This window comes from Dreissena polymorpha, chromosome 7 (assembly GCF_020536995.1).
Source record: "Dreissena polymorpha isolate Duluth1 chromosome 7, UMN_Dpol_1.0, whole genome shotgun sequence".
NCBI lineage: Eukaryota > Metazoa > Mollusca > Bivalvia > Myida > Dreissenidae > Dreissena > Dreissena polymorpha.
The window spans coordinates 71,459,836-71,485,738 of record NC_068361.1 but is presented as its reverse complement, the minus strand read 5'-3'; the positions used below and the strand labels follow the sequence as shown (position 1 = coordinate 71,485,738).

The following is a 25,903-nucleotide window of genomic DNA, read 5'->3' as shown; positions in this document are numbered from 1 at the left end:
CATGCTGTAAATAATTTTTTTTTATATGGATCAAACAAGAATAAAATACAGATTTGAAGGTAAAGCATTTATTGCTGCATTATTTGCATTAATAAAGAAAATCTTGTTTTTGTTTCTTTAAACGCTCTATACACCATAATCGTGTAATACGGGCAAAAGCCGGCGAAGCGGGCGTTGACCGTTCATACATATGGGAATTTAGACATAAAATTACATAAGAATACCACATATGGATACCACAGGTGGTTAGCGTGTGGCTATGCTATTAATTAGTGAAGACATCATTTTGAATGATAAATAATCATATTATAACGAAAAATTAACTTTTCTGAAAAAAAATATTTCACTATCAAATATATATATAACAAGGTATGCAACTCAAAATCAGCCCAAAACGGGGTGCATCGCTTTGAACAGCCATATCTTCATCAATTTTGCAGCGATTTTCACGATCTCGGTCTTATTCAACGCAGAAATGAATTTCCTTTCTGGAAATGTATATGTCTTGCAATATTTTTACAAATGCTGGGTCAACTTTTAAGAAATAACACGATACACAACACGCATGACCCAGTTGACAGTGATCATGCTGTCTTTAAGACTGAAATCTTCACGGAGTAAAGGGTAACTTCCCTATAAAGTTCGTGTAGTTCGATACCATAATTCAATAAAACGTATGAAAAAACATTATTACCGTTCTTGTCGTTACATTCTGCATCAAGACTAACTGTCCAGCGCCGTTTGAAACCTTTGTTTACATACATTTCATCTAACTAACATTTTAAACATACGAGTGATTTCATTGGTCCAATGCGGAGGTGTGTCTTTACAACTGGAGATTTCATTCATAAAGAATACATGATCACTGTCAACTGGGTCATGCGTGTTGTGTATCGTGTTATTTCTTAAAAGTTGACCCAGCATTTGTAAAAATATTGCAAGACATATACATTTCCAGAAAGGAAATTCATTTCTGCGTTGAATAAGACCGAGATCGTGAAAATCGCTGCACAATTGATGAAGATATGGCTGTTCAAAGCGATGCACCCCGTTTTGGGCTGATTTTGAGTTGCATACCTTGTTATATATATATTTGATAGTGAAATATTTTTTTTCAGAAAAGTTAATTTTTCGTTATAATATGATTATTTATCATTCAAAATGATGTTTTCACTAATTAATATCATAGCCACACGCTAACCACCTGTGATGGATACGTCTCAAAAAAATTTGCCACGCGACATATATTTTCGCGATGCTATTTATGGCCTGGAACAAATCAAAAACACTTTGACATATGCTAAATCACATGTAAATACATACCTCAGGAAAAATTATATCAATGACATCATAATTGTGTAGCGAATCGCACTAAATATCCTCGCATTATTTGTTTTTCTTCGCAACCATTCCAGAATTAAGTCATTACTCAATTATCTCCCCTGAATGCTCTTCTTCAGTGGGTATAAGCCGAAGACTGGTTCACTACATATAGTGACAGTCTTTACCAAACACAATTAAGGTGAACATAACCCGTCTTTAATCTATTGCTGAATCTCAGATTTCTGTCGAATTTATTTGCTTTGATCTTTTCGATATCTTATTGGTATTATTATCCTGACAAATCACAAACGCTTGTTAAAAAATTATTTGTTTTAAACATTATAGTTGGCATCTCTATTCTTCCAGTATTCTCGCAGTATTTCAATAACGACACCCTACTGTTTATTTGTCAGAATTTGTGACGCATTTTCCATTCGCTCTCAGAAAGAAGTTTTACGTGTGATCATGAGCAATATTCTGGTAAGTTGTCGTTGTTATCCACCAGAAACACATTTATTCACAAAATTTAAAGATATTCCGATCTAACTTTTTAGTCTTTTAGCTTTAATTTTTTACGTATTTACACCTCGTCTGCTCGCACTTTACCGATATCCCGAATGGTTACATATCACTATAATTAGTTAAGGCCTAAAACCACAAAATCCGATACCGTTGGATTTTCGTACCACAATCGTAGGTTAAAAATCTTCCAGATTCGAAATCAACAAAAAACAAGACATTTATAAATTGTCTGCATTATTGATCAAATTTTAAGATATTTGATGGTTTTCCATTTTTAGAAGCTGTTCTGCCAAGGCAAGAGCTGGGCATCATACAAGCCATTCTATCCAGCAAAACTGACAGTTTTGGTTTACAGAAATCAACAAAGGAGGGATTCCTGAACTATCAAAATTTCCAAGCTATACACACAGTTATTATCTTTGATGATCTTTATTGGTTCTGTTTGTTTACTTGGATGGAACATGTGTGAACTTTTATAGAACTTTGAAAAGTCTATATATGTATATCTATTACCAAAAATCAGCTATGGTATAATAAGATCAGATGTGCAAACAATGTCAAAGGGTTGTTAAATTAACAATTTGAAGGCAATTATGCTAAAAAAATTTGAAAGTTCTAATGCAAATTTTGTCTGTATATATCGACAAGTGTCTGCCGATAATTGTCAAACTAGTAATACAAAACTTACCACAAGTATGTAAAAGCACTAAGTACCTGTGATCATTTTTAGTAAGATAGTGTAATTCTAAACAGTAGCAAATAGCTTGTTTAGTAAATGCATAATGCAATTAATATGATTTCCGTTCTATTGTGTAATTAATAAATTGGTTGTTACTTGTTAATCCATGATAAATGTTTGATGGCTAGTACAAAACCAGCAATGTTAATTTTGTAAAAGGTAATACAATAACACCACTTTGTAATTTCATTTACGTAAATATTCTTGAAATGTAGGTTGATGACAGTGTGTAAGTTTTACTTATTTTGTAGCTATTATTTAATGTGCAAATAAATGATGTGAAGTGTTTTGTATCTCCACACAATACCACATACCTTTTTATATATGTACTGTGTTATGTGTTATTTGAATGTTTAAATAAAAAAATATGGACGATATAACATGATGCATTCTTATATTTGCATTCCAATTGTAACTATAGAGCTAAGTGTATGCAGTTTAGACTGTGATTTTAGAATAACTACAAAATGGCTAGTTTTTTAGTGGGGACAACATTTAAACTATTCAACAATAGTTTGCGAAAGAAAATTAGAAACCTGCAAGATATCTGTATTTATTAAATATTTTAATTGCGAAACAAGTGTGTTGTTATGCTGTTACACATAATTATACATTGATAATAAATAAGAAGACAATTAATGGCGTTAACGTTTCCCAACAGTAGAAATCGTTCTTCTGATGAAGTCAGTGATATACAGACGCAAGCTCCAGGTATGGCTTTCAATACGTAGTGTGTGTTATTTGACAGTCTAAAGCTTATTGGATTTAAAAAAATCCTGTCAAATTTGTCAATCAAAATTGATTTGACACATCACATGATTTTGATTATGTTAAATCAGTGTACTGTATGCTAAATGCAACTGCTTTAGCAAGCTGTCAAGTTGAATTGAGACATTTGATAAAACCAACTGTTTCCTGGGTAGGACCAGTACTAAGTGTCTATATGACGTACCATGACGTCGAAAGTCTACAAGACCTTCTAGGTAGAACGAGAAATGTACTTTGACGTACAATTTTCACCGACCCTTGAGTGTTAGCCAATCAGAAGACACCTTACGTCTGTTGCTTTTAGAGATATTTGACATTGAACATTATTATTATTATTATTTATACCGAATTATGCGACCATCGACCGCTTACTCATAGATATTGTGCGTATTTATTAAACATTATTATTATTATAATTTATACCAAATTATGCGACTATCGACCGCTAACTCATAGATATTGTGCGTATTTATTGACCTGGCGTGGCGGAATTAACCTCTGACTAATGCAAGTTATGGTTATCACAAAATACGACCAACGGGGAGGTTATAATACATTATTTATCCCGTTAATGCTTGGTAACTGTTTGGTTACAGTTGGGAATTTCCTACACAGTTATGCGCTGGACGGTCGTGATACTCCGCCCCGCATGATCAATAAATACTCACAATATGCTGAATAATTTTAATTTTAAAAAGGTAACAATTGAATCTTCTTCAAATTTGTATATAATCTATTTTAATGCATTAAATACTTGAAACTTCTATGTGTTTTTTTTTGCCATTCTGATATTTTTATTCATTTTGTCCTCAATTAAAAGAGATTTTAAACATTTATTATGAATAAATCTGAAGGAAAAGCGGCTCAAGAGTCTAGTGTTTTGATTGGCTGTTCAGAAAATGTGCACGTAGAAGTACAAACATGTATGTCGAAGTACAAATTGTACTTTGACGTACAAATATATACTTCGAAGTGTATTTTATATTTATGTTGATGTACAATTATTGTACGTTGACGTACATTTCTCTTTTTAACTTGTAGGTCTTCTTGACTTACAACCCAAATGGTACGCCATAGTATGTCTTTAGGGCTATCTAAAGAATCCTCCCACTTAAGGGATCAATACAGAGACTAAGCCAGTTAGCAGACACCCCATCCACTATACCTGGACAACTCTGGAGTGGCACCCTTGAAAGAAAATGGCAGGCTATACAGCGACCCACTAGACAAGGCCAACATACTGAACCGACAATATCAGTCAGTGTTCACCAACGACGAGGACTGTAATGCCAACCCAACACCAGATGGGGAACCGGCACCAACCATGCCACATATCGAGGTTACAACCCAAGGAGTGATGAAGCTGCTGATGAAGCTTAACCCCCAAAAGGCATCGGGCCCAGATATTCTCCCAGCAAGGGTACTAAAAGAACTGGCAAACGAGTGCGCCCCATACCTCTCCCTCATATACCAAAAGTGCCTGTCAGCTGGATCCATCCCAGATATATGGAAGACTGCTACAGTGTCTGCGATATTCAAAAAGGGAGACAGGTACAAAGCAAGCAACTATCGCCCAGTATCACTCACCTGCATATGCTGTAAAATGCTGGAGCATATCATTGTCAGCAATGTCATGGGACACCTGGACAGGAACAATATCCTTACTGACGGTCAGCATGGATTCAGAAGGAGGCGGAGCTGTGAAACGCAACTCCTAACTCTGTCGGACGAACTCCTGAAGTCACTAGACAAAGGGAAACAACATGACCTTGCCATTCTGGACTTCAGCAAAGCGTTCGACAAAGTTCCACACCAGCGTCTGCTGACCAAGCTGCACCACTACGGCATACGCGGCCAGACCTTGGAATGGATCCGAGCCTTCCTTACAGACAGAACACAGAGAGTTGCTGTCGACGGAGCAATCTCAGATCCCGCCCCAGTAGTCAGCGGAGTGCCCCAGGGAAGCGTTCTGGGACCGATCCTCTTCCTTGTTTACATTAACGACCTACCCCTTACAGTCTCCTCCAAGACCAGGCTTTTCGCAGATGACTGTGTAGTGTACAGAGAAATATCCTCGGAGCAGGACAGTGAAGTGCTTCAGGAAGACCTCCGTCGCCTATGGGACTGGGAGAAGCTCTGGGGTATGTCCTTCAACCCAGAGAAGTGCTGCATTTTGCGAGTGTGCAGAAAGCGATCACCACTCCTGTACAGTTACACCCTCAAAGGCCACACGCTTGCATGTGAAGACGCATCCAAATACCTTGGGGTGGAGCTAACAAAGGACATGTCCTGGAAAGTGATCAAGAAAGGCAACAGTTCCCTTGGCTTCCTACGCAGGAACTTACGGATAGGCAACGAAGAGGTAAAAAGTGCAGCATACTTTTCCCTCGTTCGCCCCAACCTAGAGTACTGCGGCACTGTGTGGAGCCCATACCATAAGGAGCAGATCCACGACCTGGAGATGGTCCAAAGACGAGCAGCCCGCTATGTGACGAACAGATATCACAATACTAGTAGCGTCACATCAATGCTCGAACACCTACAGTGGGAAACTCTAGAGTCCAGAAGAACCAAAGCCAAGCTGACAATGGTCTACAAGATAACCAACGACCTCGTGGACATACCAGTCTCGAAATACCTTTCCCCTGGCTCAAGCCGGACACGAGCAAACCACACCATCAAGTTCCTGCCATTATCGACATCCACTTCATACTATCGCCACAGCTTTTTTCCAAGTATCATTGCCACCTGGAACAATCTACCAGCCTCCATTGCTGAATCCCCTGACTTGACATCCTTCAAGCGGGGGCTAGCAACAACCAGATTCTGAATAAGTTGTCAGCTCCAGCTACAAAGTAACTCCTAATGACCCCTCGTGGCTGTGCCGGTTGAGGATCAATCCTCTCAGCGGCCACCGTAGCCGGAGAGGCATGAGGGAGAAGGGCGAAACGTAGCTGGTGTTCTGCTTTACTTTCCTTCTGTCTTTTAACTATCAAGCTCTTCTTACTTTACTGTCCCTCATTCTTTATTCTTACTCTTTCACCACCCGTCGCATAATAATCATGCGTGATTGCAGCGATGTACAATGTAGATGTAGATGTAGATACCACAGACACCGAACCAGCTATAAATTCCTGTGGCTAGAAAACAAAAATATATATAAGATGATAGATCTTTAAGCTTGGAACATGTAACTCGTTTAAAGATTGATTTTTTGGATGCATTACTTAATTATTGCAACAATTATAATATTTTGAACACAATCATGTCCATATATTTATTAAAAATACATGGTTATCATCAAAAAAACTTAAAAAGCTTTTGCCCGTAAATTAGGTAGCACCTATAATCATATTATTTTACTAATTCAGTGAATCAAATTTTTAAGTTAAGTTGGCCCTGATGCCTATTGCAATCAAGTGCTCTCCCTTTCCAGATGTGACATCTTGATACAACGCGCGTAGTGGATGCATTGAGTAGTTAAACATGCTGTAAATAATTTTTTTTATATGGATCAAACAAGAATAAAATACAGATTTGAAGGTAAAGCATTTATTGCTGCATTATTTGCATTAATAAAGAAAATCTTGTTTTTGTTTCTTTAAACGCTCTATACACCATAATCGTGTAATACGGGCAAAAGCCCGCGAAGCGGGCGTTGACCGTTCATACATATGGGAATTTAGACATAAAATTACATAAGAATACCACATATGGATACGTCTCAAAAAAATTTGCCACGCGACATATATTTTCGCGATGCTATTTATGGCCTTGAACAAATCAAAAACACTTTGACATATGCTAAATCACATGTAAATACATACCTCAGGAAAAGTTATATCAATGACATCATAATTGTGTAGCGAATCGCACTAAATATTCTCGCATTATTTGTTTTTCTTCGCAACCGTTCCAGAATTAAGTCATTACTCAATTATCTCCCCTGAATGCTCTTCTTCAGTGAGTATAAGCCGAAGACTGGTTCACTACATATAGTTACAGTCTTTACCAAACACAATTTACGTGAACATAACCCGTCTTAAATATATTGCCGAATCTTAGATTTCTGTCGAATTTATTTGCTTTGATCTTTTCGATATCTTATTGTTATTATTATCCTGACAAATCACAAACGCTTGTTAAAAAATTATTTGTTTTAAACATTATAGTTGGCATCTCTATTCTTCCAGTATTCTCGCGGTATTTCAATAACGACACCCTACTGTTTATTTGTCAGAATATGTGACGCATTTTCAAATGCTCTCAGAAAGCATTCTATACATAGATGGTGACGTCACTTCAGTATTGTGAGTAAGACCGGTGTGTACACAATGTCTCAGAAAGACGTTTTACGTGTGATTATGAGCAATATTCTGGTAAGTTGTCGTTGTTATCCACCAGAAACACATTTATTCACAAAATTTAAAGATATTCCGATCTAACTTTTTAGTCTTTTAGCTTTAATTTTTAACGTTTTTACACCTCGTCTGCTCGCACTTTACCGATATCCCGAAAGGTTACATATCACTATAATTAGTTTAGGCCTAAAACCACAAAATCCGATACCGTTGGATTTTCGTACTACAATCTTTCGTAAAAAATCTTCCAGATTCGAAATCAACAAAAAACAAGACATTTATAAATTGTCTGCATTATTGATCAAATTTTAAGATATTTGCTGGTTTTCCGTTTTTAGAAGCTGTTCTGCGAAGCCGAAGGCAAGAGCTGAGCATCATACAAGCCATTCTATCCAGCAAAACTGACAGTTTTTGTTTACAGAAATCAACAAAGGAGGGATTCCTGATCTATCAAATTTCCAAGCTATACACACAGTTATTATCATGTAGGTTGATGATTGTGTTTTAGTTTTACTTATTTTGTAACTATTATTTTATGTGCAAATAAATGATGTGAAGTGTTTTGTATCTCCACACAATACCACATACCTTTTTATATATGTACTGTGTTATGTGTTATTTGAATGTTTAAATAAAAAAAAATGGATGATATAACATGATGCATTCTAATATTTGCATTCATATTGTAACTATAGAGCTAAGTGTATGCAGTTTAGACTGTGATTTTAGAATTGCTACAAAATGGCTAGTTTTTTAGTGGCGACAAAATTTAAACTATTCAACAATAGTTTGCGAAAGAAAATTAGAAACCTGCAAGATACCTGTATTTATTAAATATTTTAATTGCGAATCAAGTATGTTGTTATGCTGTTACACATAATTATACATTGATAATAAATAAGAAGACAATTAGTGGTGTTAACGTTTCCCAACAGTAGAAATCATTCTTCTGATGAAGTCAGTGATATACAGACGAAAGCTCCAGGTATGGCTTTCAATACGTAGTGTGTGTTATTTGACAGTCTAAAACTTATTGGATTAAACAAAAATCCTGTCAAATTTGTCAATCAAAATTGATTTGACACATCACATGATTTTGATTATGTTAAATCAGTGTACTGTATGCTAAATGCAACTGCTTTAGCAAGCTGTCAAGTTGAATTGAGACATTTGATGAAACAAACTGTTTCCTGAGTAGGACCAGTACTTAGTGTCTATATGACGTACCATGACGTCGAAAGTCTGCAAGACCTACTAAGTAGATCGAGAAATGTACTTCGATGTACAATTTTCACCGACCCTTGAGTGTTAGCCGATCAGAAGACACCTTACGTCTGTTGCTTTTAGAGATTTTTGACATTGAACATTATTATTATTATTTATACCGAATTATGCCACAATCGACCGCTTACTCATAGATATTGTGCGTATTTATGAAACATTATTATTATACGCCCGTATAAAATACGGGACGTATTATGTGAAACCCCTTGGCGGCGGGCGGCGGGCGGCGGGCGGCGGGCGGAAGGCATCACTTTGTCCGGACTCTAATTCAAATTGTATTCATCCGATCTTCACCAAACTTGGTCAGCAGTTGCATCTAGTTGATATCTAGGCCAAGTTCGAATATGGGTCATGCCGGGTCAAAAACTAGGTCATAGGGTCAATAAGTGCATTTTCAAAGGGGCCACTTTGTCCGGACTCTATTTCAAATTGTATTCATCCGATCTTCACCAAACTTGGTCAGCAGTTGCATCTAGTTGATATCTAGGCCAAGTTCGAATATGGGTCATGCCGGGTCAAAAACTAGGTCATAGGGTCAATAAGTGCATTTTCAAAGGGGCCACTTTGTCCGGACTCTATTTCAAATTGTATTCATCCGATCTTCACCAAACTTGGTCAGCAGTTGCATCTAGTTGATATATAGGCCAAGTTCGAATATGGGTCATGCCGGGTCAAAAACTAGGTCATAGGGTCAATTAGTGCATTTTCAACGGCGCCACTTTGTCCGGACTCTAATTCAAATTGTATTCATCCGATCTTCACCAAATTTGGTCAGAAGTTGTGTCTAGATGATATGTAGGTCAGGTTCAAATATGGGTCATGCCGGGTCAAAAACTAGGTCACGAGGTTACTTAGTGCATTTCAAGCATTTAGCATGGTGTCCGCTCTCTAATTGAAGTAGTTTTCATCTGATCTTCACCTAATTTGGTCAGAAGTTGTGTCTAGATGATATGTAGGTCAAGTTCGAACATGGGTCATGCCGGGTCAAAAACGAGGTCACATAGTGCATTTCAAGCATTAAGCATGTTGTCCGCTCTTTAATTGAAGTAGTTTTCATCTGATCTTCACCAAATTTAGTCAGATGTTACATCTAAGTGATATCTAGGTCAAGTTCAAATATGGGTCATGCCGGGTCAATAACTAGGTCTTGAGGACACTTTCAAGCATTGAGCATGGTGTCCAAAACCTTCGAACGGGCGTATCTTGTGACAGTTTGGCACTCTTGTTATTATAATTTATACCAAATTATGCGACTATCGACCGCTAACTCATAGATATTGTGCGTATTTATTGACCTGGCGTGGCGGAATTAACCTCTGACTTATGCAAGTTATGTTTATCACAAAATAACACCAACGGGGAGTTTATAATACATTATTTATCCCATTAATGCTTGGTAACTGGTTACCGTTGGGAATTTGCAACACAGTAATGCGCTGGACGGTCGTGATACTCCGCCCCGCATGATCATTTCAGACACACAATATGCTGAACAATTTTAATTTTAAAAAGGTAACAATTGAATCTTCTTCAAATTTGTATATAATCTATTTCAATGCATTAAATACTTGAAACTTCTATGTGACGTTATTTTGCCATTCTGATATTTTTATTCATTTTGTCCTCAACTAAAGTTTTAAACATTTATTATGAATAAATCTGAAGGAAAAGCGGCTCAAGAGACTGGTGTTTTGATTGGCTGTTCAGAAAATGTGTACGTAGAAGTACAAACATGTATGTCGAAGTACAAATTGTACTTTGTCGTACAAATATATACTTTGAAGTGTATTTTATATTCATGTCGACGTACTTATTGTATTTCGACGTACATTTCTCTTTTTAACGTGTAGGTCTTCTTGACTTTCAACCCAAATGGTACGCCATAGTATGTCTTTAGGGTTATCTAAAGAATGCTCCCACTTAAAGGATCAATACAGAGACCTCCCAGTGACTAAGCCAGTTAGCAGACACCCCATCCACTATACCACAGACACCGAACCAGCTATTAATTCCTGTGGCTAGAAAACAAAAAAATATATAAGATGCTAGATCTTCAAGCTTGGAACATGTAACTCGTTTTAAGATTGATTTTTTTGGATGCATTACTAAATTATTGCAACAATTATCATATTTTGAACACAATCATGTCCATATATTTATTAATTATACATGGTTATCAAAAAAACTTAAAAAGCTTTTGCCCGTAAATTAGGTAGCACCTATAATCATATTATTGTGGTGAAAGTTGAGATAACCTATAAAGGCTCTCTCCATGATTTGCAATCATCATTCTTCACAATTTCACTTAACATTGAGAACATGTAAAAAATAAACAAATCAGAAGTTTCTTTCCAAATATATGACCCTATTCTAACAACCACTCATTAAACTTAAGAAATGACACTAAGCACAATCCAACACATTGGTGCCTTACCATCAACTTCCTCGAGTAAAAAGTCATCTGATGTTATGTCTAGATCTCCAAGATTTAGTCCAACATCCTCTTCCTCCTAAAATTTATCAAAGCAAATATTGGTCTTAGTGAATCTTGCATGTGATTTTATAAAACATAGACTGCTTTTTATATAAACTGTTGCGGATGTAAAACAACTGTAGTTTAGTGGTTTTTAACCCGTCTGCAACAAATTAAACTTATGCGTTTTTTCCTATGTAATTTATATGATTTTGCTTATACACCATACAATTAAAGTAAAAACTGTTGAAAAATTAACATTTATTTATTTTTAAAAGATGAACGAAACACAATCATAACATGGAGGTCAATATTTACTCTTCGTTGATGTCCATACGTCAACTCTGACGCCATGTTGATATTGGTTCCCTGTTTGTAATCTGTCGCCCTGTTTGTACAATTGTCAGAATCATCCCGAAATAACTACTTCCTTTTCCTGTTGAACGGCCAAAATGGTAAGAACTGAAAGTAAACAGTGACATTTATCCCAAGAGATCGGCGTTAATATTCGTTTTAAAATATTGCTGATGTCGTTTTTTTATTCAGAAAAGCTTTAACCTCGTGTCACTACTAGTTTTATGGTTATTTGTGATTGGATTTTGATAAAAATTCACTAACCTAGTAAACATGGTATTTCGAACTTTGCATAAAAACGTCAAGATTAGCTCGATGTCGCATATTTGTTTCAGGCGTTGATTATTCCAGAGAAGTTCCAGCACATTCTGCGTGTTCTTAACACCAACATTGATGGACGAAGGAATATCTTGTTCGCTCTGACATCCATCAAGGTTAGAAATATCAGACTAACATTCTGTTGCAAGTGACCAATGTCGAAATTTCAGGTATACGAAATGTCTTTGTTACTTACGTTTGTAACTAATTACCTTAAGGTTTAATGCATTTTCTGACACAATAAATTCACTGTTTTTATGATCTGGTAGGAGGGCATATAGTGATCGGACTATCTGTTCGTCTTTCCTTCACACTTTGCGTTTAGGTTTCGAAAAATGCTCATACATGGGTTATGGAGGTTTCGGTAAATGACAAGTTCGGTAAATTGATTTATAGAGTAAAAGCCGTGGAGGTTTCGGTAAATTGATTTTATAGAGGAGGTATACCTACAACGAGGTGTTAATGAAACCTATTATCGGCTTACAATAACATTAGGGGCATTTATTTGCAAACTGTGGATTAATTTTGATGTACATTAATTGAGTTGTTTGGCACTAATTAATTTATCGGTTTAAATGTACGGACTTGATTTTATCAAATTAGAGATGTTTGCAAAGTTTTATTATTAATTATCCAGGCTTGCAACCTATAAATATTCTAATCGATGGAGGTAAATTATATATTAAGGTCATGGTCGTTTTGTATTTTATATATGTTTTTAAACAATTAGTTGATAAAAACCTTAATTAAAGCGTATCGATTAAAAAAATATAATAATGTGGCTCTTACAAGAGGTGGCCTCCACGTGGCAAGAGCTGGGATACATATTCATTATGTTGGCAAACTACCTCATGTTTATATAATGGTTAAGTTTCGGTGGTTTAAAATACTAAGATCAAATATGTTTGTTTCGTATATAAATAAATTTCTCGCTTCTTTTTCCTAGTTATCAGTTAAATTTTATATATTGTTTTTTCTTGTGTTTTTCTCAACCAGAAACCAGAAAGAAATAATAAAACATATAAATAAATATAAAATTCAACATGAAATCATTTTTATTAAATCATATTTTACAAGAAACTTTTTAAAATAGCATTAAACTTAATTGAAGAGCTTACATTGATTCCGCCATAAATCATTATTTCTTATTACTATTATGTTATTTAAATAAAAGCACCAATTTAAAAAACAAACAACACTATTGCGTTATTTAAATCGTAAAATTAACCAAAAATTTCCCAACAGAATTCGTTTTTCAGAGGTTGCATTTTCATTTCCCTTAATTCTTTACCTTAGGCATAGCATTAATTACTCTACTCAAAATTAATCCACAGTTTGCAAATAAATGCCCCTAATGTTATTGTAAGCCGATAATAGGTGTCATTAACACCTCGTTGTAGGTATACCTCCTCTATAAAATCAATTTACCGAAACCTCCACAGCTTTTACTCTATAAATCAATTTACCGAACTTGTCATTTACCGAAACCTCCAGCACCCTCATACATTACATTGTAACTTCTATGTCCCTTGAGATGTAACCTTCATATTTGGTATGCATGTGTATATGGACAAGGCCTTTCCATACGCTCAACAATTTTGACCCCTGTGACCTTGACGTTGAACCTAGGGTCCGTGTTTAGGTTTCAAAATCTGTGTTTAGGTTTCGAAAAATGCTCATAACTTCTATATCCCTTGAGATATAACCTTCATGTTTGGAATGCATGTGTATATGGACAAGGCCTTTCCATACGCTTAAAAATTTTGACCTCTGTGACCTTGACGTTGAACTTAGGGTCCGCGTTTAGGTTTCGAAATCTGCGTTTAGGTTTCGAAAAATGCTCATTACTTCTATGTCCCTTGAGATATAACCTTCATATTTGGTATGCATGTGTATATGGACAAGGCCTTTCCATACGCACACAAATTTTGACCCCTTGACCTTGAACTTGGGGTCTGTGTTTAGGTTTTGAAATCTGCTTTTGGGTTTCGAAAAAAGCTCATAACTTCTATTAAGCGTTTATAGGGGGCATAAGTCATCCTATGGTGACAGCTCTTGTTGTCCTTATTAACCAGGTTTTCCGAAGGAAAAAACTGGTTATTAGATTGGCGAATGCGGGCTGGCTGGCTGGCTGGCGGGCGGAACAAGCTTGTCCGGGCCATAACTTTGTCGTTCATTGTGAGATTTTAAAATCATTTGGCACATTTGTTAACCATCATTAGACGGTGTGTCGCACGAAAAAATTACGTCAATATCTCCAAGGTCAAGGTCACACTTTGAGTTCAAAGGTAAAAAATAGCCATAAATGAGCTTGTCTGGGCTATAACTATGTTATTCATTATGAGATTTTAAAATCATTTGGCACATTTGTTCACCATCATGGGACGGTGTGTCGCACGAAAGAATCACGTCAATATCTCCAATGTCAAGGTCGCCACGACTAAAAATAGATTTATTTTAAAACAAACTTACAAAGGGGGGTAATTTTGTTTGTTCATTTCAAAAGTTCAATTTGAGTTGTCTCCCTTTATCAGATTTTTTTTTCACAATGAAAACCTGGTTTTGTGACAATTTTGTCCCTTGTTTCTTAAATGAATTTCTAAGTAAGCAGATCAGATTTTGCTGAAACAATACGAAGGTTGGTTCTAGTGCAATCTTACGTACAAATCGTTATATTGTTTAATGGCATTTAAGTAAGGATTATAATAGAACTCTCTGAATTATTCAATAGTTTCGCATTTCATTTTGTGACTTAATAATTTTCATGTTTTTAAAAAGTAAAATGATGTACATAATGAATATTTAGAGCAGGGACAACGTACAGTATTAATAAAAACTTACTATAACAGGGCCCTCAATCCATTTTAGGGGAAGCGGGTCGCTACCCATAGCAGGGGGAATTTTTGCAGCGTTTCCCTTTTTGGGAGATTTTTTACTTACTCTCTAATTATTACATTTGTACATGTTTGCACTATATTCATTGCTTTTTTCATAATTTAGTATGTTTGGCAAGATACAATTAAAATAGAATTGAGATATAATAATCATGAGACACATCTTCATGTATCTATAAAAAAATTTTTTAGTTTTTTAGGGGGATTTTTCCTCCACAAAGGGGAAAAAAGTATACTTTTCAGGGGGGAATGCGTCCGATTTTCGGCCGTGGATTTGACAGATTGAGGGCCCTGACTATAATTGGTTCCTTAACATAACCACAACAACAATTTGCAAATCTGAATCAATATTGTTAATTTAACAAACCATGAATTGAAAAGGTCCCTTTAATTAATGCCTTTTCCAGGTCTGAAAACATGACCATTGTTCCAATTACATTTGTTGCCATGTAGCAGCACTGTGTCAATTTAAAGTTGCATGGTGTTACGTTATTGGTCGGTTACATGTATAGATAACTTGTTTCTTTATACAAAGGATTGGATTTAGAGGAAATTAATAGTTTTGTAATTATTGTACATTTAAAAGGTAATCGTTCTCATTAATCTCCTACTAATGATGATTTTATGTATATTCAAAGATTATATAAAAAAAACAAAATTTTAGTTGTAGTTGAAATCATTTGCTATAGGAAAACAACATTTAATGATTTACCATTTAGACATCCAATTATTTTGACTAAAGTGATCCTAGTTTATTATATAAATATTTTCCTTTTTAGGGTGTTGGTCGTCGTTACGCACACATTGTGTGCAAGAAGGCTGATGTGGACCTTACTAAAAGAGCTGGTGAGCTTACAGATGAGGAGGTAACTTGCACTTTGATGACCTTATTCACCCAATCTGGAAACTAATAAGCCAACACATTTATCATAATTTCTCAACCTGTAGCTGTGCCTACCCCAAGCCTTTCCATAACTGGGTTGCCCCAAATTCTTAAGTACTTGAGCTTAATTTTCAGTATTTTTTTTGAACATTTTTGGAATGGGGCTTGGTCCCTTTAGATCATTGGGTAAAAATAGTTGCGTTTTGTAACTTAAATTGGAAAATTAATGTTTTATTGAGATGAACTTAATTTTGAGGTGTAATAAAAAAATATTTTTTGTGGTTATATCTTCAATTGGGAATTGTAAGGTCCCATTGGGAAAAATAAATACTTTTTTAGTATCCATTGGGAATGGCATGGGGCCGAATACCGTTCCCACCTTTGAATGAAAAAACCCCACTGCTTTGGCGCTTATTTTAACCGCCCGATTTACACATATTTGATCAAAAGCACATGAAACATTAATGAATGAAAGTTTTGTTAAAATTTAGTGCACAATTATTTTACCTATTTGCTTGTCATGCAGATTGAGAGAGTGATGACCATTGTTCAGAACCCTCGCCAGTACAAGATCCCTGACTGGTTCCTCAACAGACAGAAGGACATCAAGGATGGAAAGTATTCACAGGTACAGTCAGGGCTTTGATGATTCTTGTTCTCCTCACTGGTGACTGTTTGAGTGGATGTTCAACAGAGCCCTTTGATGATTCTTGTTCTCCTCACAGGTGACTGTTTGAGTGGATGTTCAACAGAGCCCTTTGATGAAGGAATTTTTATTCCACCGTGAGGGTAGCTTACAGTGATTCATTTTGCCGTGCGTCCCGCGTGCCAGACGCACGTTTTTTTCTGGGGACGCATCATTCTCAAACATGTGCGTTCTCGGGACGCATTGTTTAAAAACTCCGAATTTCAACGTCGTCAAAGTTGTACATGATACCGAGTATGATTCGTGGATGTAACCAAAACAAATGTCTACACCGTTTTGAAAAGTAGAACGGAAGTCACATTACTACATTGGGAATTTAATACGTGTATTTTGATTGGTCAAATCAATCAGTTACGGCGTTTTATTAAATGTTTGTTGGACGATTAATTTGCTGTTGTACACACAAAAAATGCGACCGGAAAAGGTTTTCAAAATTGATCCTCAACAATTTAAACTCGCTGTGTAGATATTTATCAATAACATAAGCTCAATGTAAACCATGTGGTTCAAATATGAAGAATAAACGGCGGAAAACGCAGTTTGAGTTCGTCTGTTGTGAGAGCAGACAGTTATTATTTATAAAGTAAAGCGATGTTATCATTATTTTCTCGATTAATTGAGAAGTGTTGTTTTTTCTAAAGTGACAATTAAAATTTGCAATTTTGGAAATAAATAGCATCTTTTATTTGTATACGATACATACATAATAGTGATACAGATCATACAGTATTCCGTCCTATGTTACGTAGAATGTAAGTACATTTAACAACACAGACATCTGCTGTTTATACTACTTTTGACCAAAAAATTATGAACACTAGTCATAGAATTTATTAAAAGTCTAGACAGTCCTTATTGTTAAAGATGTTAAAAGTTCTCTGTTTAAGATGTTATATGTTTCACTGTTTGTAAATGTTATTAAAACTATATCAAATAAAGATTTTACTTGCTATAAACCGATTTTAGCTGTAAAATTGAATAAAAGAGTTCTTTGCTAAGGTGTATCATGTTAAGTAGATTATTTGTTACGAATTTACAAAGACACAGTCTGGGACCCATTGTTTCAAAATATGTGAGTCCCAGGGACTCATTGATGTAGATTTCAAAATGAATCACTGAGCTTATAGCAGGCGCACTGTTTGTCCAGCATTGTTTTCCGGATGTTTTTTTACACAATGCTTTAGATATTGAGCTAATTTTTGGTATGTTATTCTACCTACATGACCTACAGATAAAGTGTAAGTGTTGTTCTTCCGGTCCATTGATTTTTGGCGAAGTTATGAGCCTTGGACTAACATATGTTGCTCTATAGTAACCATTTTCAAGAGGTTTTTTACGCCAGGCTTTCAAATTTTTAGCTGATATTTAGCTTGGCTGTTTTCTGAGAAAACCCAAGGTATTGTCATAGCCAGCTTGTTGTGGCTTCCACCGTCCGGTCGTGCTAAAACCGTAACATTTTGTGTACCGTTTGAACATTGATTCTAAAATGAAAGTGCCTCTATCTACAACATTGAAACTTCATATGTAGCTGCACCTTGAGGAGTTCTACACGTTACACCCATTTTTGGGACACTACGTCAAAGGTCAAGGTCACTGTGACCTCTTAAAAAAAATCTGACAAGCTTTCATTTATTCAAAACTGCACCAGCGCAGTCGAGCGTTGGCACCCGTTATGCGGTGCTCTTGTTTGTTTTTGAGTTTACCTACATGACATACAGATGAAGTGTGAGTTTTGTTCTGGTCCTTTGATATTTGGCAAAGTTATTGGCCTTTAACTTGTAAATTTTCTCTAAAAAAGCTATTGTGCGACCTCGAAGTGCAGTTAGGGGCAAACACAGGCCTTGTTCCTCAGAAATAGACATAATAACAGCGATTTTCCTTGTCCAATTGGGAAAAGTACCCGTACCGGTCCGATTGGGAAAAATTGAGTCGTGAAAATCTCAAAATTGGGGAAAATCGAGTCGTGAAATCCTTAAATTGGGAAAATCGCGTCGTGAAGTTTGGGTCTTATTGAATACATCATGCAGTTCATACTAAATTAAACATACCCATTAAAATAATCATTTGCAGGCATGCCTTAATGACCATTAAGTAATAAAGTTGATATAAATAACAAAATATTATAAAGAACACACAAAATCAATTACAAGTTGTTTTAATCTCCTGTAAAGCAATGTCTCTGTCTTTCATTTTGTTGAAAATTTCAACAATCTTTGATGTTTGATCATCTATCAGTTGCTGGCATCCCTCTCTGCACAGCATCATTAGTGCTGTCAATGTGTCCTGTGATAGACGGTTCCGATCGTTCGTGCAAAGATTGTTCATTAGACTGAACACCCTTTCCACAGAGGCAAGGTTACAAACCAACGTAAAACAGTACGCTGGCTGCCTGACAAAAGAACCGGAAACAGTAACGACTCTATTGATTGCACGCGCTGAATAATAAATCCCAAAATTAATCGAGCGCGTGGTTACACACAACTATACGATTTTCTTTGTTCGCTTGCCGAAAGTTGGTTTTTGTTACAAAACTTTCGATCGTTTTGAGAAAAAATTCGGACGCCGATTGGGATTTTTTCAGATGCCGATTGGGAATTTGGGAAATTTCGCTCGATTGGGAAAGTACCGTTTACCAGTACTTTATAAAGAAGGAGGAAAATCGCTGAATAATGGCACAAAAATGCTTTGAAGATTTTTATGTCCCCCACCCACTATAGTGGGGGACATATTGCTTTTGCCCTGTCTGTTGGTCTGTATGTTGGTCTGTTGGTCTGTTTGCTCCAACTTTAACATTTGCAATTACTTTTTCAATATTCAAGATAGCAACTTGATATTTTGCATGCATGTGTATCTCATGGAGCTGCACATTTTGAGTGGTGAAAGGTCAAGGTCATCCTTCAAGGTCAGAGGTCAAATATATGTGGCCAAAATCGCTCATTTTATGAATACTTTTGCAATATTGAAGATAGAAACTTGATATTTGGCATTAGTGTTTTTCCCAGGAGGGCAAAGGGGCATGTAGCATTACTTTCAAAAAGGGCATTTTAGCGCGCAGTTTAGGCAAAAAAGGGCAAAAATGTTACCTGAATAACTGGGAACAGAGCTCCAGATAACTTTTCTGAGTATTTGGGTAAATACCCACTACTTTTGAGTTCATTTGGGTATTTTCATATTCAATTGGGTACAAAAACGTTTGTACCCACTACTTTAATTGACAATTTGGTACTTTTGTATTTAAATTGGGTATGTTCATTGTGTTAAATTCTCACCTGCTTACCTGAATAAGCTTGTTGAAGTTCCACTCTTAATTGATTAGTTTCAGAGATTTTGTGTAATTATGTTGATGTATCCATAATAAACAGTCTTGATTTTTTTAAAAAGTTAAACGATTTTTTTCTACCAGTTTTCTTACAATGTAAGCACTGACAGTGCTTGCCTCCGACACAATATCGTCAAGAATTATTTTCACTATATTTTCCTCTTCTGATTTTGTGTTGCCTGCGGTTAAATATCTAAAAATTGAGTTTGTTTGTGCCTGGGATACGATGTTTCCCTTCCTAAGGCCTCACGGTTTCGACATTTTCACAACAAAAAGACGTAGTCACATAGATGCTTTCTTCCGTACATATTAGTGTGCTGAAGGTTAACTGAAAGCGCTTGGACAAAACGGAAAGAATCCGGGTATTTCCGGGACAGATTTACTCGTTACGTAGAGGAAAAATACGAAATGCGTAATCGGCAATTTCAATTGGGTTTTGGTAGGCATGGTTTTATTTTTCTATGCGTAATCGGCAATTTTACATTGGGTATTTACGCAAATACGCACCTTATCTGTAGCTTTGACTGGGAAACATGTAATCGCATCAGAAGCAGTTGTGGAAAAAATAACATATAAACAAGCACATTTAATGGTATTTGATGTATTTAATTTACTATGATTTATATTAATATATTTACCTTGCAATGTACATTTAAGTTCCATGCTGTTTCAATAAATTGTACAGCATAACAAACATAATAAAGCAATATATGAATATGAATCTGATTATACACAGATCCACTAACATATAAATGAAACCATGTTTGTCTTATCCCATTTTTAACCAGGTTTTCCGAAGGAAAAAACTGGTTATTAGATTGGCGAATGCGGGCGGGCTGGCTGGCGGGCTGGCGGAATAAGCTTGTCCGGGCCATAACTATGGCGTTCATTGTCAGATTTTAAAATCATTTGGCACATTTGTTCACCATCATTGGACGGTTTTTCGCGCGAAATAATTACGTCGATATCTCCAAGGTCAAGGTCACACTTTGAGTTCAAAGGTCAAAAATGGCCATAAATGAGCTTGTCCGAGCCATAACTATGTCGTTCATCGTCAGATTTTAAAATCATTTGGCACATTTGTTCACCATCATTGGACGGTGTGTCGCGCGAAATAATTACGTCGATATCTCCAAGGTCAAGGTCACACTTTGAGTTCAAAGGTCAAAAATGGCCATAAATGAGCTTGTCCTGGCCATAACTATGTCATTCATTGTGAGATTTTAAAATCATTTGGCACATTTGTTCACCATCATGGGACGGTGTGTCCCACGAAAGAATCACGTCAATATCTCCAATGTCAAGGTCGCCACGACTAAAAATAGATTTAAAAAAAAAAAAAAACTTACAAAGGGGGTTAATTTTTTTTGGTCATTTCAAAAGTTCAGTTTCAGTTTTCTCCCTTTATCAGATTTTTTTTTCACAATGAAAACCTGGTTTTGTGACAATTTTGTCCCTTGTCTAACAATAATCTTGCCAGATGTTTAAAATAACATTGCGTGTAAATTGATTAATAAAAATATGCTAACACTTGTATCCGTTACATACAACCACCGAGTAGATTACAAATAAATAAATAATGTTGTTGCTATCTAAAACATTTTTATGCATCGTTGATTATCACAGACTTTTCATTAGTTCCTTCTTAATGTATATTCTCCATCGTTAATTCGATCCTTTACGACGTTATTTGCCATATTTGCCGAGTCACAATATAATTCTGTATAGTCCGCCATGTTGTTAAAATGTCAAATGATGTAATCGACAGGTGCGCATAGCAACGTTTAATCGTATATGCGATTCGCATTTTGTTAAATTAGTAAACGTCTCAGTAATTATTTCAATAATTAGATCTTATTATCTTAAAGACGAAAACGATAAAGAATAAATTTGTTTGTGTTTTTAAATGTAATTATGCGTAAAACTTTATGTTTTGATATAACTGAATAATGCATGCAATGCACAATTTCCACGAGAATAACATCGAGTTTTTCATCAAAAGTCTCTGAAGTAACGATTTTATCTTGGATGAGTACACATTGCCGACCGAAAAGTGCGCTTGATAATTATAACATAGCCTCTGTCATTATCGATTGATACTGACACGGGGTTATTAACGCATGACTAATTCACAGCTTTGGAGCAGTCGGTAAGACCTACCTATAAATCGAGCACTGTAATAGATAGTCAATTAGACGTTGATGTCTCTCGAGTAAATCAAGCACAGTCGGAGCGTCACAGACAATCAAGGACGCTGATTTTGCTGACCATGTTAGGTCATAAGGCAAAAAAAATGTTATCGATAAGGGCGCGTGGCGAAATTTGCCTTTGAAAAGGGCAAAGTGGCTATCGGTGAGGGCGGCGTGGCTTTTCGCCACGCTAAAATGGCCTGGGAAAAACACTAGGCATGCATGTGTATCTCATGGAGCCGCACATTTTGAGTGGTGAAAGGTCAAGGTCATCCTTCAAGGTCAGAGGTCAAATATATGTGGCCAAAATCGCTCATTTTATGAATACTTTGGCAATATTCAAGATACCAACTTGATATTTGGCATGCATGTGTATCTCATGGAGCCGCACATTTTGAGTGGTGAAAGGTCAAGGTCATCCTTCAAGGTCAAAGGTAAAAAAAAATATTTATTTTTTTCAAAGTGGCGTTCTCATGAAGCTGCACATTTTGAGTGGTGGAAGTTCAAGGTCAAGGTCATCCTTCAAGGTCAGAGGTCAATTTTTTTTTTTTAAATCAAAGCGGCGTTCTCATGAAGCTGCACATTTTGAGTGGTGAAAGTTCAAGATCAATGTCATCTTTCAAGGTCAAGGTCATCCTTCAAGGTCAAAAAAAAATAATAAAAAATTTCAAAGCGGCGTTCTCATGAAGCTGCACATTTTGAGTGGTGGAAGTTCAAGTTCATCATTCAAGGTCAAGATTTTTTTTTTTTAATTTCAAAGCGGCGTTCTCATGAAGCTGCACATTTTGAGTGGTGGAAGTTCAAGATCATGCTTCAAGGTCATCCTTCAAGGTCAAACGTCAAAAAAAATAAATTCAAAGCGGCGTTCTCATGAAGCTGCACATTTTGAGTGGTGGAAGGTCAAGGTCATCCTTCAAGGTCAAAGGTCAATAAAAATAAATTTCAAAGCGGCGCAGAAGGGGACATAGTGTTTCCGACAAACACATTTCTTGTTGTTTTATATATTGTATTATTTCAAATATGTCAGTTGCTAAAGGAATAAAAAAGTCAGTATATACATATACCATTCTTGATTATGTTAGGGATTTTTATGCAAACTTTTGGATAAATGTCTGACATTTTACGCCTTTTTAGGGAACAAAATACTGTTTTTATTAGGGTAACTTCTAAAACTTGTTTTGATGGACAATCTGTTATAATATGTAGGGAAAGCATAATTATTGAAATTGTTCAGTTAGATCAAACATTTAATTGTTCTATGAAGATACTCTTGTTACAATTTTCACATACAGAACAGCTTGCACAGATATTAAGTTGCATCAAACAGAAAAGTCACAGGTCATTTTGTTAATATTAAATAATAAGCATATTAAAATGTGTCCCTTTTCAATCCTGACTTGGGCATTCTGTCTGTGTTCATTGTCGTTCAGTGTTGACACATTGGTATTTGCCATGTTTCAGGTGATGTCCAACGCTCTCGACAACAAGCTCCGTGAGGACCTGGAGCGACTCAAGAAGATCCGTGCCCACAGAGGTCTGCGTCACTATTGGGGGTGAGTATCTGAATGGTCCACAGGGAGTCGAAGGAGAGCCTCTCTTGTCAGTCAGTCAGAAAATAGCCTCTATGTGAGGAAGTCAGACAATAGCCTCTGTAGTCACACAGTAAAAAAAGCCTGTCTAGTGAGACAGTCAGAGAATAGCAAGTCTAGTCAGGGAATAGTTGAACATAAAAAAATCTATGATTAATTTTAAATAATTTTATTTTTTGTATTGATTTAAAGTCCTTAACATGTATTCAAGAAACAAACCATTTTAAACCTTAAATAAAAAGTTGCAAAATGAGTTACTGAGCCTAATGTATTTTTGATATATATTGAAACCCAGATAACTAATATTTTGCAAAATTATATTTTTTGTTTTACCCAATTATAAATCAATTCCATTTCTGGATGTAAAATGGTCTGACTTTTGCATGTTAAAAAAGGTCTTTCTTTGAATATTTGGAACTGACAATCGAATCTACTTGCCAATCTGGTCCATTTTAACATAATCATGATTTTATTGCTATTATTGCTAAAAAATTGCATACGGTTGCAGACGGGGGTTAAATGCAAATTAAACAACTTAATATCACTAGCATGACCTATGTTTTTCTTCTTTTCCAGCCTGCGTGTGAGAGGTCAGCACACCAAGACCACTGGTCACACTGGTAAAACTGTGGGTGTCTCCAAGAAGAAATAAACTGTGCAGAACATGGCAAATAAACAAAGCAAAGAAAAAAGTCATTTGTGTGATTATTCTTTTGTGTGCATTAGTTGATTTTTTTAAGCGGAAAAAACTGGCTTCATACTGGCCCAACTTTTAAGTGCATTAAGATCATGAATGTTTAGAAATATTTCAGGAAAAGTGTTATACCTCCACTGCCCATATTTAGGGATGATAATATAACAATCATTCTGTCCTGTCAGTCTGTCCCAAAAGTACAGTATTAACTCTCTTATTTGAAGAATTAATGAAAAATCACACAAATATGAGAGGATGTACCATCTTCAAAAGACCTGCATAACTTCACTGTGCATTGAAAATTATAAAAATTACTACATTAATGTTCGCCTTTATTAGACGGTGTGTCGCGCAAATAAACCATGTGGATACTGTAAAAACTATTGGTCAAAAGACTGCTTTATTTAGTCGAAATACTGCTCATTAGGTAAGGGTAGCATGCATAGAAGGGTTTTAATATTGAGATCTATTTAATGTGTTGATATTCATGAGATGATCTGAATAGTGCAAGAACAAGGAGGCTACATTTTGGATTTGTGTTAGCTTTCCACACACTATTTCACTCACAATACCAACTTGTTCCAGTGTAATTCTGATGTACTGGAGGAATTGTTGTACCCACATTTTTACCACTTTGAATCAATATGACAAACACAAGAATAAATGGCTTCTATTTAGTGAGAACATTTTCTGTAAAATGTTAATGATCCAGAGCATTTTATTACAATAAATATTCCAAAACTACAATACTATGCTATTCATATTCTAAAATCGAAATAGTGAAGTCCCGACTCTTGTGTTGTTCACTTGAAGCCCTACCACTCAAAAGCCTACAGTAAAGGCTTAATCTTTTTAAGACTTGGTATGGTTGTTTTGCTTAATATTATATAGACTTAATTCAAAATTGGGTCAAGTGAGATCGGAAAATAGATCTCTTGGTTAAATCTTTGAAAACCTAATATTTAAATCACTTTATATGTAGAAGCCTTATAGAGGGCCACCAGCCGACGCCTTAGAAAGTAGGACTGTACGGAAAGAGCAACAAGATAAGCAAGGCAAGACTGGTACTCGCCCTAAGCGCTTCCCAGATGATCATATGCCCGAAGCAGGCATTGTAACCTGCACCAGAAGGAAATGGTCAAGAATGTCAGTCAAGCTGAGAATTCGCTCAAGCTCAGAGACACTGTAGAATTGACTGCTGTTGGATGTCGGGGGGGGGGGATTGGAACGACAAAATCACTTCTTTGGAGCCGAGCACATAAGAAAGAGAGGCAGAAGTCAGGAGGGCTGAAGAAAACAACAGACTAGAGCAGTAGAAATTGGAACACAGGTAGCATGGATATAATACAATACACTAGAAAGGAGATTGACCTGTGATGACATCTGGAAGTATGACTCCATCAGACTTTCCTTCCTCCTAAGGTCAGTCCTTGACCCACTATCACCTACTATCATCCCCCGCAAACCTCTGCAGACTCGTACCAGAT

General features: G+C 36.0%; 2 protein-coding genes and 1 long non-coding RNA gene across 4 annotated transcripts in view; 2 read left to right on the top strand and 1 right to left on the bottom strand.

Moving 5' to 3' along the window:
- The window catches only part of LOC127837317 (vacuolar protein sorting-associated protein 52 homolog), a 34,787-nt gene extending 22,922 nt beyond the window's left edge, over positions 1–11,865 (bottom strand). The window contains exons 1-2 of the mRNA XM_052364278.1: positions 11,789–11,865; positions 11,432–11,507 (exon numbers count right to left, since the gene is read on the bottom strand). Coding sequence (XP_052220238.1) covers positions 11,432–11,507; positions 11,789–11,824 — 112 coding nt within the window. The 5' untranslated portion in view covers positions 11,825–11,865. The remainder of the gene's footprint in view (positions 1–11,431; positions 11,508–11,788) is intronic.
- LOC127837338 (uncharacterized) lies at positions 7,636–8,625 on the top strand. Its single transcript, XR_008029234.1, has 2 exons — positions 7,636–7,731; positions 8,052–8,625. It is a non-coding gene; the product is annotated as an uncharacterized LOC127837338 (long non-coding RNA).
- Positions 11,866–11,867: 2 nt separating the features above from the next.
- LOC127837328 (40S ribosomal protein S18) lies at positions 11,868–24,418 on the top strand. 2 transcript variants are annotated; one of them, XM_052364291.1, is made up of 6 exons: positions 11,868–11,925; positions 12,160–12,258; positions 15,816–15,902; positions 16,446–16,547; positions 23,595–23,686; positions 24,299–24,418. In XM_052364291.1, exons 1-6 carry the CDS (start codon positions 11,923–11,925, stop codon positions 24,372–24,374), a joined length of 459 nt encoding a protein of 152 aa, XP_052220251.1. In that variant the 5' UTR covers positions 11,868–11,922; the 3' UTR covers positions 24,375–24,418. The 2 variants fall into 2 exon arrangements, with proteins under 2 accessions (XP_052220251.1, XP_052220252.1); XM_052364292.1 differs by lacking the exon at positions 11,868–11,925 and adding an exon at positions 12,027–12,051.
- Positions 24,419–25,903: the final 1,485 nt, after the last annotated feature.